This window comes from Orycteropus afer, unplaced genomic scaffold (genome assembly GCF_000298275.1).
Source record: "Orycteropus afer afer isolate SDZICR_OR568_19922 unplaced genomic scaffold, OryAfe1.0 scaffold00495, whole genome shotgun sequence".
In the NCBI taxonomy this organism is placed as follows: Eukaryota; Metazoa; Chordata; class Mammalia; order Tubulidentata; family Orycteropodidae; genus Orycteropus; species Orycteropus afer.
The window spans coordinates 373,165-391,243 of record NW_006922082.1 but is presented as its reverse complement, the minus strand read 5'-3'; the positions used below and the strand labels follow the sequence as shown (position 1 = coordinate 391,243).

Genomic DNA, 18,079 nt, shown 5'->3' with positions numbered 1-18,079 from the left:
GCATTGATCCCAGCCAAGCTTTGAAGCACCATGTGGACTCTAAATGAGTGTTGAAACTCTGTGCCCCAGAGCAGAGCTTCTCAAACTTTAACTTTCACAGGAATCCTCAGGGATCTTGGTAATTGCATACTCTGATTTCGCTGGTCTGGACCTGTGCGGAGAACCTGCATTTCCGACGGGCTCCCTGGGTGATGTTAATACTGCTGGTCCACAGCAGAGTGAGAGCTCAGAAACAGAAGCCGGGGTCCCTGTCATCCAGAAAACTGACCGACACGTGGGTGCACCTCCGTCAATAGTAGCATTTATTGCGTCCTGCATTTGCTCTGGTGAAGGAAGTTACTGCACTTCCCAGTTAACAACGATAAAGAAAATGTCTTAGCTGGGAGTGGGGAGAGGACCCCTAAACTCCAAAGTGGCGGTATTTCCGCCCCCGAGGACAGGCCCAGGGGTCTTCGGGCGTGTCTGCTCGGCTCCCGGCGCCGTATTACTGCGAAATGGAGCGCGGGTGGTTGCGGGCGCTGCGGCGCCTAGCGCTCCGCAGCTTCCCGCGCGCGGCGGGGCCCGCCCCCAGGGCGGGACGGGGCGGGTCTCGGCGCGGGAGTCCCGGCCCAGCTGACCCGGCGCCTGTTCCCTTCGCTCGCTCCTGTCCCGGCGTGCAGGGCCCGGCCGCCGCCATGGCGGGCCCGCGCGAGCTCTCGGTGCAGGACCTCAACGATCTGCTCTCGGACGGCAGCGGCTGCTACAGCCTCCCGAGCCAGCCCTGCAACGAGGTCACCCCAAGGATCTACGTGGGCAACGCGTGAGTCGCCCCAGCCGCCCGCCCTCCCCGGGCGCCCCGCCCACCGGAAAGCCGGGATCGAGGTGCCGCGAGGCGCGGATCGCGGAGCCCGGGCGTGGTCGGCCCTTTCCGAACAGCGGCGGGGCGGGGGAGGGGGACCCGAGGCAAATCCCGGCTCCGGGGGGCGGAGGGGCTGGGCCCCGCCCTGCATCAGCGCTGGGTCTCCGGTTCGCTGGGTGCATGGAGCCCGGGGGACCCGGGATCCGGTAGGCCACCCGGCCAGCTCGGCGTCGGGCCAAAAGCCTCCGACCGCCAGCGGATCGGCCTTGGGCGGGGTCGGGCTTCTGCATTCATTGAACAGGTGGTCTGCTGTCGCCGGGCCGGTCAGTCTCCTGCCTGCGCGTCATGTGACAGCTGCCTGGTCTGCAGTGAGGTCACCGCGGAATGTCTGCCTTCGCTGCCATGGCAACGGGGTGACGTCACAATCGGGCTTGGAACTTTCCGACTCGGCAGGCTCAGACCCGGGAATCGAAATCTCCCGAACAGAGATCCAGAGAGCTAGGCTGCAATTTCCTCGTCCCTTCTCCCGCCGTCCGGATAGGGTTCGATTTACATGGGGTTCTAGAACAGTGCAGTGATAGACCTCGTAAGGACCTGACCCTTCACCTAGAAAAGACCCCCGACCTTCTCATTGCCAGGAAATGCATTTGTTATTTATGACTTCTAAGGTCCCATGACCAAAACGGGGAAATTTCCCTCTTAGTCAAACTCTGGTAAGAATTTCCCAGCAACAGGAGAGAAAGCCAGTGTTAACCATTCTGAGAGATGCTGAAATGCAGCCCAAAGCAAAGAATGAATTAGCACGTGGGTACAGCCTGGAGAAGGCTTCAGTTGGATTTTCATGAGATTCTGAGGACTGTTAGAAACTTTCTAAGTTCCATTGACCCAAGAACCGCCTGTTGGAAACGCGGAAGTAACCCATGGCTGTCCTTTTACGCTGGAGGAAATTACTTACCCTGGAGAAATTACCCTTTTACCCTAGAGAGGCTGAGGGACTGGGAGGACAGAATCAATGTCTTGTTCACCCTGTATCCTCCTTCCCAGATCAGTACCTGCGCCTTAGCCTGCCTAGGACTGCCCTGGGCCTCATCCACCACCGTTTGTTCACCGTATTGAGTACCTACTGTGTTTCAGGCGCCCGTGCTGCTCATTACTTTCAGTAACAGTGATAATGACGCTGGTGGATGAGTTTGTTGGCTGTTGAATTAGTGTTGGAGAAGGGAGACAAACAGGAGCTGCTCTTCAGGCTAGTTCGTGGTTGTTGCTATTGCTGGATTGTGTACCTAAGAGTATTCACCTTTGTTGCTTTTAATTCTTGTGCTCTTCCCATGTCTTCCTTTGCCTTGATCATTTGTGCCTTATTTCCTTTATCTTTACCCAAGTTAATACCTGTCTCCCCTCTAGTTATTGATTTACCCTGCTTTCCCCTCCCATCCTGGTAAACTTCAAAGAATGATTCTGTGTGTAAACCTTTTCTTCACTTTTTACAGTAGTGGTCTCATATAATATTTGTCCTTTTGGGATTAACTAATTTCACTCAGCATAATGTCCTCTAGGTTCACCCATGTTATGAAGTCTCTTGCATATTTATCATTTATGTTTTAACATTGCAAGTATGTAGTGTTCCTTGTGTGTATGTACCATGGGTTGTTAATCCCTTTATCTGTTGGTAGGCACTAAGGTTGTTTTCATCTTTTTACTATTGTGAATAGTGCTGCAGTGTACATGGGTGTGCATATATCTGCTCGTGTCACAGCTTTTATTTCTCTAGGATATATACCTAGTGTAGGATTGCTGGGTCATATGGTATTTCTGTTTCCAAATTTTTGAAGAAGTGCCATTCTGCTCTCCACAATGATTGTACCATGTCATAGTCCCTACCATCAGTGTATGGGGTTCCAGTCTCTCTACACCCAGCATTTTTTTTTTTAACTTTTTTTTTTTTTTTTTTAAACTTGCTGTTAATTCTGGGGTGAGATGGTATCTCCCTGTTCTTTGGATTTGCATCTGTCTGATGGCTAATGATGGTGAGCATAACAACCCAAAGCTCATTATCTTATTGTCATGTTTTCTCTTGGCCACTGCTTTATAGTCGTGTGTGGTATTGTGAGCAGCAACAGCTAAAACAGACTCCCATAGTCTCTGCCAAAGGCCCTAATACTTGCAGAATTCTGAGGACCACCCCCCCAAACCACCCACACAGCAAGTGGGCCTTGATACAAAGGAGAACCCTGCTCTTTTGGGCAATTTGCATGCTCAGCTAGGGTTGAGCTGACAAGATGCCACTGTCACCACATCCTCAGTGGGGACGTGAATGTCTGGGGGTAGCCAGAGTGACAAGTTCTGATGGCCACCCTAGAAAACATATCCCTTCCCCCAGGCAAAGCTGACCTTGACTGAGGGGTGGGGACTTAGCAGGGAGGATCAACTGAGCACCTAGTGTTAAGATGACTTGGGTTCTTCACCCACTGGGAGCCCCTTAGCAAAACCAGGATTCCATCCATGGCCTTGCCTGGCACAGATGGAGCCTGTGTGGGCCACGCTTTCTGGGCCTCTGGGTTTTGCAGTTGATGTGGGCACAGTAGGCAGAGGGGGTGGAAGGCAGCCAGCTGGGTGTCAGGAAACCAAGTCTGCTCTCTGCTCCACTGCTCAGCAGCCCATGTGAGCACACTCGCATCCTTCCGCCTGTCCTGTGGGGGTCAGAGTTGAGCTCTGTCAGGTCCAGATACCGCTGTCCTTCCTTCCTTGTGGACCTGGGTTGGACAATCCAGATCGTGTGGGTGAAAGTGTAAACTGCCATTTGAATTGAGATGTTGTGAGATGAAATAAATGGGCCATCGGACTATTCAGATCTAGTAGTTCGTAACATTCTTAATTCAGTTGCTCCTCCCGTGCTAATTCAGCCAGGAGAGCTCCAGCAAGACGGCTAGTGGAGGGTGGCAGGAAGGATACCGCTGTGGGATGGGAGAGAGCACTTGCACTTGATAAGCCAAGCAAGGACACGGTCTGCCTGGCATGTGACAGTTTCCTCCTCCTTCACTCATTCACTGCTTGTGTACCCGGCACCTTCTGTGTGCCACATCCTGTAGCAGGTGCTGGAGATACACACCTGAAGCAGCCAGGCGTCCTCCCTCTAGGAGCGCACAGCCTGAACATGGAAATGAGCACACACAGCAGAGAGTTCCAATAGATCCATTGCCATTTCTATAGGACAGAATAGAACTGCCCCGCAGGGTTTCCAAGGCTGTAATCTTTATGGAAGCAGACCATCACATCTTTCTTCCTTGGAGCAACTGGTGGGTTCGAACCACTGACATCTAGGGTTAGCTTCTGAGGGCTTAACCACTGCGCCACCAGGGTTCCTTGTTTGAATAGTAGCTATCACCTGTCATGTGTCAGGCTCTGTCTGTGGAGTTAACGCTCAAAACAACTGCAGGGAGTAGGTTCTATTATGATCACCCCCATTTTTATGGAGAGGGAAACTGAGGCACAGAAAAGTTAAGTACCCTGCTCAAGGTTGCCTGGCTGATAAGTGGCAGAGCTGGACTCCGAGCCAGGCAATTCGGCTCCAGGGTCCGTTTTTAGCCACCACGGTATAGGGAGCGTGATGGAATGGAGGGGAGATGGGGAAATACTGCAGACAGTATTTGCAGACAGGGTGAAAGATGAGAGGGGGCCTGTCCACAGAGAAGGTGGGGGAGGACACTCCAGCCGGAGGGCAGAATGGGCATGAACGGCTGGGTCTATTTGGAGAAGCTGCTGGTTATCCGATAGGGTTGCAGTGGGGCAAGGGTCATGAAATGAGGCTGGAGAAGCTGGCAGGGCCGGACCGTAGAGGGTTTCCTTGCTTTGCTGCAGGGCTTAGCTCCTTCCCTGTCTTCTTCCCATTAGTGCTGTCAGTAATCCTTTTATCATCCCTTGCGCTGTCTCCTATCCAGGTCTGTGGCTCAAGACATCCCCAAGCTGCAGAAACTGGGCATCACCCACGTCCTGAACGCTGCTGAGGGCAGGTCCTTCATGCATGTCAACACCAATGCCAACTTCTACAAGGACTCCGGCATCACCTACTTGGGCATCAAGGCCAACGACACACAGGAGTTCAACCTCGGCGCCTTCTTTGAAAAGGCCGCAGACTTCATTGACCAGGCCCTGGCTCAAAAGAATGGTAAGGAGCCTGCTGCCCAGGAAAAAAAAAAATGTGAGACAGTTTTGGCTGGACTGTCCTTACAGAAAACGGGCCACACAGACCTCCTCTTGGAAACCCCCTGGTTTCCCATCTCTTATGGTGGATGACTAAGTGCTTTTGGGACCTTGTAAGACACATGATGGCAACCTGGGGTCCTGGTGTTTGATTTGATTTTCCCTGAGGGTTCTTTTCTAGCCACGTATAAAATGCTTTCTGCAGCTCCTGAACATAAGATAAGACTGAGGCAGAGCTGCTGAGGGGCCTGCCCACCCCAGAGAGAAACAGTGTTAGGCCAGACAACACAGATAGCGATTCAGCAGGCTGGGTCTCTGGCCCTTTCTGTTCTCTGTTTGTTTCTCTCGGCTCCTCCCTTTATCTTTTGCTGCTTCTTACAACCTCTTCCTCCTCCCCACCTTAAGCCCTCCAGGAGGAGGCGACCTCCCATTGAGCTGCGATGGGCCTTGTCCCCTGACTCTAGCCTGTCTCTGCTACACTGATGCTTCTGTGCTCAGCAGCCTCCCCATCTGAACAATTTCTAGCAAGCTGAGTTTAGCAGACCACTGGCTGGGGCCCAGGACACCAGGGAACCTGTGGGCTTCACTGTCAGGCCCTTCACGTCATGTCCCTGTCACCCCTTAGCCCAGCCCAGCACCCTCCACTCCAAACCAAAAACTGAACCAAACTCAATTCCGTCAAGTTGGATTCCGCTCATAGTGACCCCTCCTTGGGTTTCCGAGGCAATATCTGTAGGAAAGTAGATTGCCCAGTCTTCCTTCCGAGGAGTGGCTGGTGAGTTTGAACCACCAGCCTTCTGGTTAGCAGTCAAATGCCTTAGGCACTACGCCACCAGAGCTCCCCTCCTCCACTCCAGCAGCCCTGAACTCCTCCCTCTGTATTGATGGAGAACAAAGGGCTCTTTTGCTCTTCCTATCCAGCAGTGGACTTAGACCTCTGTGACTTTGCTTCCTCTTTCTGTACAGCTTGACTTTTTGTGTTCTCCTGCATTAGCCCAGGTGGGCTGGGGTTTCAGTCTAGAAAGTCCTCTCTGCCTCTCTCTCCCTGTCCTCTGGCAAACTCCACCCTGTACTTAGTGCTGGATATAAGTGTCCCCTCTTCTTCCATGAAATCTTCTCTCAGGTTTGGTCCACTGTGCCCCTTATCTGTCTCCCCAGAACCTAATATAGTATCGGGCACATGCTAGGTGTACTGTGAATACTTACCCGACGAGGGACAGAAGTGAATTCCGTGGGCTCTAATGCCAAGTGTAGGTGCTCCTGAGATCAGCTGGCCTAGTGAGTCACAAGAAACACCCTGGCCTTCCTCTGTGTGCATAGCTCTGGGCCATGGGCGCCGAAGGAGCCCATCACCAGGAGAGCTGGTGGAATAGTCAGGGGTTCTCAAAGGAGGGAGTAGTCACTTCCACCCAGGAACATCAAGGGAGGCTTCTTGGAGGAAGTGGCATCTGTGCTGGGCCCGGAAGCATGGGATGTTGAAAACCTCCCCCGAGTAGGCTCTGTGTGACCTGGGAACACAGAGTACATTGAGGTGGAAAGGTGGCTGCTCTGCAGAGGGTCTGACTCCCAGGACAGGGCCAGGGGGGCTCCACTCTGAGTGCTTTGGGGCAACTAGCTGGAAAGTGAATGGGAGCAAAGTGGAAGACTTCCTGCTCTCTGATTTGGGAAGTATTAGAAAAATAAAGTGTTTTGGGGGTGATGGAGCAGAAGAGGCTATGTTTGACTCTAGGCTAGCAGATTTCCTTTCATTTTACTTGTATCCACAATCAGCACCCATGGAAGCAGCAGTCAAACAACATACTGCATTGGGCAAATCTGCAAAAGACCTCCTTTGTGTTAAAAAGCAAAGATGTCACTTTGAGAACTAAAGTGCATCTGACCCAAGCCATGGTCTTTTCAATCACCTCATATGCATGTGAAATCTGGACAATTTATAAGGAAGACAAAAGAAAAATTGATACTTTTGCATTATGATGTTGGCATAAATGTTGAATATACCATGGACTGCCAGAACAAACTTACCTGTCTTGGAAGAAGTAGGTTCAGAATGCTCCTTGGAAGTGAGGATGGCAAGACTTCATCTCATGTGCTTTGGTCATGTTATCAGGAGGGAACGGTCCCCAGAGGAGGACATCATGTTTGGTAAAGTAGAGGGTCAGCGAAAAAGAGGAAGACTCTCAACAAGACGGATTGACACGGTGGCTGCAACAATGGGCTTGAACATAGCGATGATTGTGAGGAAGGTGCAGGACCAGGCAGTGTTTTGTCCTGTTGTACATAGAGTTGCTATGAGTTGGAAGTGACTTGACAGCCCCTAACAACAACAACTTCAATCTTTTCTCCATTTATCATGATGTTGCTTCTTGGTCCAGTTGTGGGAATTTTTTGTTTTCTTTATGTTGAGATATAATCCACACTGCAGGCTGGTGTCTTTAATCTTCATCAATAAGTGCTTCAAATCATCTTAATTTTCAGCAAGCAAAGTTGTGTCATCTGCATATCACAGGTTATTAATCCTGATCCCACACTCTTCTTCATATAGTCCAGCTTCTCAGATTATATGTTCAGCATACAGATTGAATAAGTATGGCAAAAGGATACAACCTGATACCCTCCTTTCCTGATTTTAAACCATGCAGTAGTATCCCCTTGTTCTGTTGGAATGACAGCCTCCTGGTCTGTGTACAGGTTCCTCATGAGCACAGTTAAGTGTTCTGGAATTCCCCTTCTTCTCAATGTTATCCATGAGTTGTTATGATCTACACAATCAAATGCTTTTGCATAGTCAATAAAACACAAGCAAACATCTTTCTGGTATTCTTTGCTTTCAGACAAGATCCATCTGACATCAACAGTGATATCCCCCCTCATTCCATGTCCTCTTCTGAATCCAGCTTGCATTTCTGGAATTTCCCTGTCAATATACTGCTGCAACCATTTTTGGATTGCCTTCAGCAAGATTTTGCTTGCATGCAATATTAACAGTATTGCTTGATAATTTCCACATTGTGTGGGATCACCTTTCTTTGGATTGGGTACAAATATGGATCTCTTCCAGTCAGTTGGCCAGGTAGCTGTCTTCTGAATTTCTTGGCATAGCCAAGTAAGCACTTCTAGCACATCCGTTTGTTGAAATATCTCAATGAGTGGTCTGTCAATTCCTGGAGCCTTGTTTTTTGCCAATTTCTTCAGTGCAGCTTCGACTTCTTCCTTCAGTACCATTGGTTCTTGATCATATGCCACCTCCTGAAATGGATCAACACTGACCAATTCTTTTTGCTACAGACTCTGTGTATTCCTTCCGTCTTCTTTTGATGTTTCCTGCATCATTCAGTGTATTGCCCATAGAATCTTTTAATATTGCAACTTGAGGCTTAAATTTTTTCTTTGGTTCTTTCAGTGTGAGAAATACCAAGCATGTTCTTCTTTTGGTTTTCTAACTCCAGGTCTTTGCACATTTCATTGTAATAATTAACTTTGTCTTCTAAAGCTGCTCTTTGAAATTTTCTATTCAGCTCTTTTATCTTGTCATTTCTTCCATTTCCTTTAGCGACTCTCTGTACAAGGGCAAGTTTCAGAGTCTCTTAGGACATCCATTTTGTCTTGTCTTCCTTTCCTGTCATTTTAATGACCTTTTGCTTTCTTCGTGGATGATGTTCTTGATGTCATCCTGTAATTCCTCTGGTTTTCACTCACTGGTGTTCAGTGCTTCAAATCTATTCTTTAGATGTTCTCTAAATTCAGGAAGGATAAAACCAAGGTCATATTTTGGCTCTTGTGGACTTGTTTTAATTATCTTCAGCTTGCATATGAGCAGTTGATGGTCTGTTCCACAGTCAGGTCCTGACCTTGTTTTGGCTGAAGATATTAAGCTTCTCCATCACCTGTTTCTACAGATGTAGTAGATCTGATTCCTGTGTATTCCACCTGGTGAGGTCCACATGTATAGCTGCTGTTTGTGTTGTTGAAAAAGATATTTGCAATGAGTTAAGTTGTTGGTCTTGCAGAATTCTATCATGTGATCTCCAGCATTATTCCTATCACCAAGGCCACATTTTACAACTACTGGTGATTCTTCTTTGTTTCTAACTGTTGCATTCCAGTCACTAGTAATAATTAACACATCTTGATTGCATGTTTGATTAATTTCAGACTGCAGAAATTGGTAAAAATCTTCAGTTTCCTCATCTTTGGCTTTGGTGGTTGGTGCATAAATTTGAGTAATAGCAGTATTAACTGGTTTTCCTTGTAGGCATTTGGATATCATCCTCTCACTGACAGCATTGTACTTCAGGACAGATCTTGAAACAGTCCTTGTGACGACAAACACGATACCATTCCTCTTCAAATTGTCATTCCTGGCATAGTAGGTCATATGGTTGTGCGATTCAGAATGGCCAAAACCAGTCCATTTTCACTCACTAATGCCAAGGATATCAATCTTTATGCGTTCCATTTCATTTTTGACAACTTCTAATTTTCCTAGATTCATACTTCATACATTCTGTGTTCGATTATTAATGGATGTTTGCAGCTGTTTCTTCTCATTTTGAGTTGTGCCACATCAGTAAGTGGAGCTCCCAAAAGCTTTACTCCATCCACATCATTAGGATTTGCACTGGGTAAAATCTGCTGCAAAAGACCTCTTTAAAGTCCTGAAGAGCAAAAATGTCTCTTTGAAGACTAAGGTGCATCCAACCCAAGCCATGGTATTTTCAATCAGCTCATATGCATGTGAAACCCAGACAACGAGCCAAGGAAGATGGAAGAAGAGTTGATGCTTTTAAGTTGTGGTGTTGGCAAAGATTACTGAAAGTACCAAGGGCTGCCAGAAGAATGGACAGATCTGTCCTGGAAGAAGTGCAGCTGGAATGCTCCTTGGAAGCAAGAATGACCAGACTTCGTCTCACCTACTTTGGTCATGTTGTCAGAAGAGACCATTCCCTGGAGAATGATATCATGCTTCGTAAAGTGCAGGGTCAGCAAAAAAGGGGAAGGCTCTCAACAAGATGGATTGACACAGTGGCTGCAAAGATGGGCTCACGTATAGCAAGGATTGTGAGGCTGGCACAGGACTAGGCAGCGTTTTGTTCTGTGAGGCTGGCACAGGACTGGGCAGTGTTTCGTTCTGTTGTACCTAGGTTTGCTATGAGTCGGCGCCAACTCGATGTTATCTAACAACAACAACAGAGACATTTGTGGGTAATCATTCACTAGGTTAGGCAGCATATATTTACAGAGCATTTAGTATGTGCCAGAGATTGCAGGGGCATCTAAAAATCAATACTCCACAGTTTTTCCCCTTACGGAATTCACAATCTGGAAGAGGAGAGTTGATCTCTGTGTGGCCAACAGTAACACAGGACTCAGGCTGCTGTACTAGTGGATGTACTCGGTGCCACCCGAGGAATCACTGTTGGGGAATAGTTACTGCATGTGCTCCTGTAAACCAGCACTAGCCTAAGAGCTTTATATGTTGTCTTGTTTAACCTTAACCACCTTGTGCACTGGGCACTAATTGCGTAGATATGAAAACTGAAGAACCGTGAGATTAACAAAACAAAATAAAACCCATTACCATTGAGTCGATTCTGAGTCATAGAGACCCTGTCAGACAGGTAGGACTGTGCCATAGGGTTTCCAAGGCTATAAATCTTCACAGAAGCAGCTGAGCGCTTTCTGTTGTACCACCAGAGGGCTCCTTCCTCTGTGGTTAAGTGGGTCAAATAGTTAATAACCAGCAAGTTAAAATTTAAACCCAGGTTTATATGACTTTGAAAATTTGGCTTCCAAGTCTCTATGCTGACCATGGCAATTCCTGATGGAGTCTGTTCTGGTTACCTAGTGCCTCTCTGACAGAAATATACCACAAATGGGATGGCTTGAACAAATAGGAGCTTATTCTCTTATAGTTTGGAGGCTAGAAGTCAGAGTTCAAAGTGCCAGGCTTTAGGGGCTGTGTGAAAGCCCCTCGACCTTGGGTTTCAGCTCTGCCTCTTGCTGCCAGCCCACTGAAGCTAGAGGCTTTTCTTCACTCAGACAGCTGCTGGCTGCTGAGGCTAACAAGCCCAAGGTCGACAAATAAAATGGCACAGTCCCAATGTTACCAAACCACACAGCAGGCCATTAATTCAAGTCCATTGTAAGTCTCAAGGTCGGCAGAACATGGCAGGCTGCTGAACAATGACATGGCTACACACAGGGTCCAAGCATGCTGTAAGCTAGAGACTATCCCCAAGGCTTCTCCTTAAATACAGGAAGCAGACCACATCCCAAAGGCAGCTAGCTACTCAGCTGCTTTTGGTAGATCCCACCATGGAGTTGATTGCCAGTCTCATCATGGGGAATAACTACGACCAGCTGCCCAGCCACTCAACCAGGCCCAGCTGAGTTGGCACACAAACATAACCACCACAGAGTCTTAAGGGATGAAGATAGTCAACAGCGAGAGGATGTTCCATATGGAGGGAACAGTGTATGCAAAGGCACAGAGATGGAAAAGAACATGGAAAGGTGTTGTAGCCATGGGAAGTTGGCCTTGTGAGCCATACCTTGGAGACTAGACTCTACCCTACAAATGGTGGCAGGTCATATTTGTATTAGAAAGGTGTGTGGATTGGTGGTGGTGAGGGCAGAGAGCCGGAGAGCTCAGTTTGGTGATGTCAGGATGGTGCATGTGAGAAGTGCTGAGGACCTCTCGGGGCAGGCATGGAGAGAGAATTCTTCCCCTGACCTGTTGGGACTTCTCTGATGATGCCCTCCGCCATCTCCTTGCCATTCGTTCCTTTGTTCCTTTGCCGAGTGCTACAGGTGTGGCTCGGGGCAGAACAGACAGACATCCTTGCCCTTGTGGAGCTGAGGGGGTAGCGAGAACCTCTGAATTTGTAGCTAGTTGGTCAGAAGTGCAGGTGTCCTTGGATCCCTGAGCTTCTGACTGGTGTCTGAAGTCTTGGGCAGACTTGGCAGTGGAGAGGACAGTGAGGTCTGACGTAACTCTGGTGGTTGAGGTCAGGACAACAGCATTGCAGTTAGTGTCCCAATAGCAGAGAGTTGAAATGACTAGTTGCAGTTGGTGTCGGCAAAGACATTTAGAGTTGGAATCAGCAGACATACATCATCTGCCACTATAAACATTCTGGTGTATTTTTGTAGTGAACATGTGTACATCTTCTGTGGTCATGTACCTGGGAGTGGAATTGCTGGATCATAGGGATGCGTGTGTTCAGCTTTAGTAGATACAACCAGACAGTTTTCCTAACTGGTTGTACCAGGCAACACCCCTCCAGTCATGTATTAGGATTCTAATACCACATCCTCACAAACATTTTGTGTTTTCCATCTTTTTCATTTAGCCATTCTGGTGGGCACACAACAGCATCGCATTGTGGTTTTTGTTTGCGTTTCATGGAAGAGTTTCATGGACTAGGGTTGTGATGTGATTAGACATCTCAGCTCATGATGTTTTCCCTATTCTTTCCAGGCCGAGTGCTTGTCCACTGCCGGGAAGGTTACAGCCGCTCCCCGACTCTACTCATCGCGTACCTCATGATGCGTCAGAAGATGGACGTCAAGTCTGCTCTGAGCATCGTGAGGCAGAACCGTGAGATTGGCCCCAACGATGGTTTCCTGGCCCAACTCTGCCATCTCAATGACAGACTTGTCAAGGAGGGGAAATTGTAACTCCAGGGTGCCCCCCACTGCCCCTCTTCTAGAGGCCAACAGGGGAGGCCCTGGGTGAGTGTCCCAAGCTGCCATGTTTAGGAATCCCAGTGTACCCTGCTCCTAGCATCACCAGGCACTTGCCAGTGAGTCTGTCCAGCACGGCCCTGGGCCACTTCCCCCTTGAGGAGCACATAAAGAAGCTTGCTGAGAAGCACACCCTTGCTCCCTGGTGTGTCCTGTTCCTGTAATTTCTGATGTTCTCTCCCCAAGGTGGGGGCCCAGAGCAACAGGCCTGTGCCATGCACGCTTCTCCTCAGTGAGCCAGGGCAGGAGCTCTGTGGATGCTCACAGGGGCACCTCATGACCTTTGCCCCACGCCCAGGTTCTCTCCTGAATGGGGACCATGGCATCTTGAGCTCTAGTGAAAGAACTATGCAAACACAGGCCCCTCTCTGCCCACCATGTCTTTGCTCCTTGATCTCACAGCCTTCCACACCCTGCTCACAGGTAGGGCCACATCATGAGGTTTGAAGCAGTGGCGTCACTAGGGGCGTGTGGGCCACACCGCATGATACTGCCAGAGGGGGTGATGCCAAAATGTCTATAAAACCTTTGTGTGGCATTTCAGCATAAGTTTATTATTTTTTTTTTAAATAAAAATATTCCTGTAGTTACAACAACAGGAACAGGTTTTGTAAGCCCAGCTGATGAAAAAGGCTAATAATGCTCTGTGCTGATCTACTTTTTGAACCTTCTAATGCACTCCAGTCCGAGCTGTCATTATTACCCAATTACAGTGATGCTTTGAATCACGTGGTTTCGTCTGCACACACTCTTGTTATTTAAAGGTGTCATTTTAATTTTGCTAGTTGTTTATGTCACTACTACTGCCGTTACATTCAGTGATACACGGCGATTACAATTTACAGGCAACATTGGTACAAAAAAACATTAGTAAGGATTCTGTATGGTTTGGTAAGGGAGGAGTCCATGGAGGGGGCTGTGATACCATGAAATGCTGCACCAGGTGACACCAACCCTAGTGACGCCACTGGTCTGAAGTGTGGGGTAGCAGTATCTGCCAGTTGTCAGTGGACAGAAATTCATTCCCACAGAAGATATTTCAAGTATTTCCTTAGGATTAAAGATGCCTAAACAAAGAGGCCTAACTGGGCTAACATATACCCCTGGAGGACTCTCCTAAATCCATAGAATTTTAACAGTGCGACTCTGGAAGGCTTAGGTGCAGAATTCATAGTGTCGGACCATTTCACGTCATTTGTTAGAAGAGTGAAGCCTTGGACAAGGCTGTATTTTTCTTTTTTAGAAAACAGGGTGTTGAAGTCCAGCCTATTTAAAGACCCCACCATTTGGAGAATTACAAGGGTTCTGTCCTGAATTATAGCGTTGGCAAGCCCAAGCCACTCGTGCTAACTGCTTTTTGTCTGGGTTGCTATTCCAGGAGCTGAGGGAGGAAGTTGGCCAATTACAGCATGTACGTGGGGGTGGGCTGGGGGCGTGTCTCTCGGAAACACAGCCCAAAGCCTGAGGAAGAGCTGGGGAAGGAGCAGTCCCAGGCTCACGGTCTGCCCACTTACAGGTGGTTCTTCCCCTCCCTGGGGCCTGTGCAAGATTCCTGAGCCTTGGGTGTAACACTGATTCAGCAGGGCAGAAACAAACGTGGCGAGCAACCTCTTTTAGGACTTCCCTTAGGATGTGGTTGGAACGCTCTAGCACTTACACTCCCATGTGTGTGCACATTTGTTAGAATTTAAGAGTTGTGCTTTGAACAGTCTTGTTAGGGTTTTGAATTGTTGTCATTAGGAAAACTGATGCCAAGCTATTTCTCTCCAGGGTTCCTAAGGGCAGAGGTGTGGTGGTCAAGCACGCCTCCAGCACCCAGCACAGAGGTGTCTGATAGAACTTTGTGGAATTAACCCCCCCCCTTATTTTTTAATGCAAATTTAGGTAGGGCATGTAGGACGTTGTTCTATGGGTCTGCTAAGCTCCTAGGAGCCTGAATTTGTGGTAGGACCACTTGCAGAGGTTTGCAAAGGAGTCTTACCTGAACTATCAGGGATTTTTGTTGAATATTTGAAATTTAATTTTAAATTTAAGTTTAAGAAGTGTTACCATGTCAGGATGGTGAATGTGCCTTTTCTGAAGTTTACCGAGGAGTTTCCATCTAGGAAAAGGAGACTGGGCTCCGATGGAAGCAGGGGGTGCCTTAGGGCTTCGCTCATGGTGTGAGGCTGCTCTTCAGGGACCTGGCTGTCTCGGGAGGTTCACTTCTGTCCTCTTTCCTTCTGTGACCACAGCAGCCCTGTGGTCATGGAGGAAACAGGACTCTGTCCTCTTTTCTAGAGAGCTAGCTGTCCAGCCAGACCCACCTGAGTGACATAGCCACAGCTCTAAACTATGTACCTCACTTTCCAGTTCTCAGATAACTTTCCCGTTTCACCTAACTTGAGCCTCACCATAACCTTGTAAAGTTACTAGAGCTTATTAGTGTTTTGTTACCTTAAAGAAAAAAAAAAACTGGGCTCAAAATGATTAAAGGTGTGACCTCTAGGGCTGCCTGGCTGTTTGAGGCAGAGTGGAGGCACAACTTCAGGCCTCCTGCTCTCTGAGGCTGAAGTCTTCCTTTCACACCATGCTTTTCCTCAAGCTCAGCTGCTGACTGTAAGGTCAGCGGTTCGAACCCATTAGCTGGTCTGTGGGAAACAGATGTGGCAGTCTGCTTCTGTAAAGCAACCTTCTGTAAAGAGTTACTACTCTGTCCTACAGGGTTGCAGTGAGTTGGAATTGACTTGAGGGCGGTGGGTTTAGTTTTGGGGTTCTTCCTCAAGACTTAAGTCCCTGGTCCTTCAGCCCCTACCCTGGGATTGTCTGGTGGGCTCCACATATCCTTGACCCACCCTAGGTGCACAAGGCTCCCAGAGGACACCCCTCAAGCTGTGTTTGCCAGCGGTGGTGGGGATAAGGGTGGAAGAGAGCTAGCACATCCCCCAGGATGAGGCTCAGGAGCTAGGCTGGGGTCCCCTCCCACGTCAGGCAGTGGTCCTCCACATGGACAGTCAAAGCTACGTAAGTGAACACAGCAGGTTGGTGTGGTTGAGACTGGCCTTTAAGGGCTAAGACTATTTAATAAGGACCTCTCCAAGGCCTCTTTGTGGAAACCTCAGACAGAAAAGGTTATTGGGAGGTGACTGCCTTTATTGGGGAGCTATTTTTATGCTGAGAGTTTGGGATTTCTTTAGTCTCAGAAATCCTATACTTACTTCATGAGATTTAACCCAGGAAGTAAAAGAAAACAAAATTTTACTGTGTAAGAGCTGACACACACCCAGCTGGGGGTGTGATCTGTGCTTGGACAGCTTCCTACCTCCTGGGAAGTGATGGAGTGGAAACATGGGATGCCTCCCTATCCACCCTCCCCCCGCCTTGATCCCTTTCTTTGATTAATAGAGCCCCATCCAGGCAAAATTAGGGTGCCAAATGGTCTTAATATTAAAGCAGTACAGCTTTCCCTGGGATGGTTTTCTGACTCATATTGAGAGCAGGAGCCAACATCATTCAAACACGGGGCCTCATCTGGAAGATGCAGGTTCCTTCTGGCTCTGACTTTGTAGAATTCTCTAAGAATCCCCACTTGGGATTTAATGCCACTGACAATGATAGTGTATGTACAAATAACATTGTGGCCAGCAGGTGGTGCTGTTGCACCTGCGGTGATGGATGGTTTGAAGTGGGAATGTGGGTACCTCTGGAGTCACAAGTTTAAGATGCTAACGTTTTTAGTTAAGATAAGCACTGATCTCATTTGTGAAGATATGCTCTTCTCTCGCAGGAAGATTTCTTTGTCAGAATCATTGAGGAATTAACAATGATGGTCCTTCCAAGTTAAGATTTTTATCTTGATTAGAAATAGAGAAGCCATCTCAAGTTGAGACCAGTGGAATGAAGCTTACTTTTTGTCCCCTCTTACCTCCTGCCACCTTTTTTGGGTAGTTTGATTGTGAAAGAATGCATTTCCTGGAAAGAAAAGGGTGAGCTGTCCAGTTGTTTAAAAAGAAAGCTTAATGTCTGTTGTATCACAAATCAGTGTTAAAACAAAAAATTGTAACCAAAAATAAATGTCTTACATTATAAAGAAATGGTCTTTTTTGTTCTTCTTACCACACTTGATTTTCTTTTACATTTTAATGCTTAGCTTTTGTATTTGCTTTCTCTAACATAAAATTTTTTAGAATTGTCTAAAAAAAGTAGCCCTCCTGAGCTAGTTATAGGTTCCTTAACGATTATATTTATGCAGTGACTCTTTGTTGAACATGTCTGCACTGCCAGACATTTTTGTGCTAGGAAGATTTCATGGGTAGAATGGCCCACCTTGGATGAGGAAAGTAAGATTCAGGTTCCTAAGAAAGTAAGAGACTAGAGAGACAGTCTAGTTTTCTGGTGGCCTCCTTTGAAGATGTTTGGGTGGCATTTTGGGATATGAGTGATCCTGGGAACGGGCAGTCCTAAAACACTTCCAAGCCCCAAACCAAAAACCTGTTGCATCAATGCTAACTCATAGAGACCCAATAGGACTGAGTAGAACTGCCCCATAGGGTTTCCAAGGCTGTAATGTTTACGGAAGCAGACTGCCCACATCTTTCTCCCGTGGAGCAGCTGATGTGTTTGAACCACTGCCCTTTCAGTTAGCAGCCAAGGCCCTTAACCTGTGTGCTTTGAAGGCTCCGTCCTTGCTCCAAAAGCTTTACATTTCACCATGAGTTGTTAGCTGCTGTTGATTCGGTCCCCAACTCTTGGGTTCCCCAGGCACAATGAAAACAAAATGCTTCATGGTCCTGGACCAGCCCCAGGATCAATTACCAGTAGGCCCATTGTGGTCCATGGGGTTTCACTGGCCGGTGTTTGGAAGTGGATCAGCAGGCCTTCCTAGCTGTCAGTCTGGGAGCTCTGCTGAGCATCATAGCAACACGCCAGCCTTCGACACTCAAGCCAGGAAAGGCAGGCAGGAAGTCTAGCACTGCATACCTAATGTCTCCCTGAGGGTAAGCATTGCCCTTTCTGCCTGAATTTAAAAACTCAGAGAAAGTGGATGATCAGTGTGTCTTTTTCCAGCAGAAAGACCCTGGCAGTGAAAGAGCCTGTCTAGCCCCCAAGCCCTCATCTGTGACTGAGGCAGTTAGGCTAGCTCACTGTTTGTCTAACCTTTCTGGCAGCATCATCTTTATATATATATATGTTGTTGTTATGTGCCATCGAGTCGGACCCCGACTCATAGCGACCCCTCCTTGGGTTTCCGAGGCAGTATCACTACGGAAGTAGATTGCCCCATCTTCCTTCCGAGGAGTGGCTGGTGGGTTTGAA

The 18,079-nt window shown here is 48.0% G+C and overlaps 1 protein-coding gene across 1 annotated transcript; it reads left to right on the top strand.

Moving 5' to 3' along the window:
* The first annotated feature begins 674 nt into the window (after positions 1 to 674).
* Positions 675 to 12,718, top strand: DUSP3 (dual specificity phosphatase 3). The gene is made up of 3 exons (XM_007955202.1): positions 675 to 799; positions 4,777 to 5,003; positions 12,519 to 12,718. Exons 1-3 carry the CDS (start codon positions 675 to 677, stop codon positions 12,716 to 12,718), a joined length of 552 nt encoding a protein of 183 aa, XP_007953393.1.
* Positions 12,719 to 18,079: the final 5,361 nt, after the last annotated feature.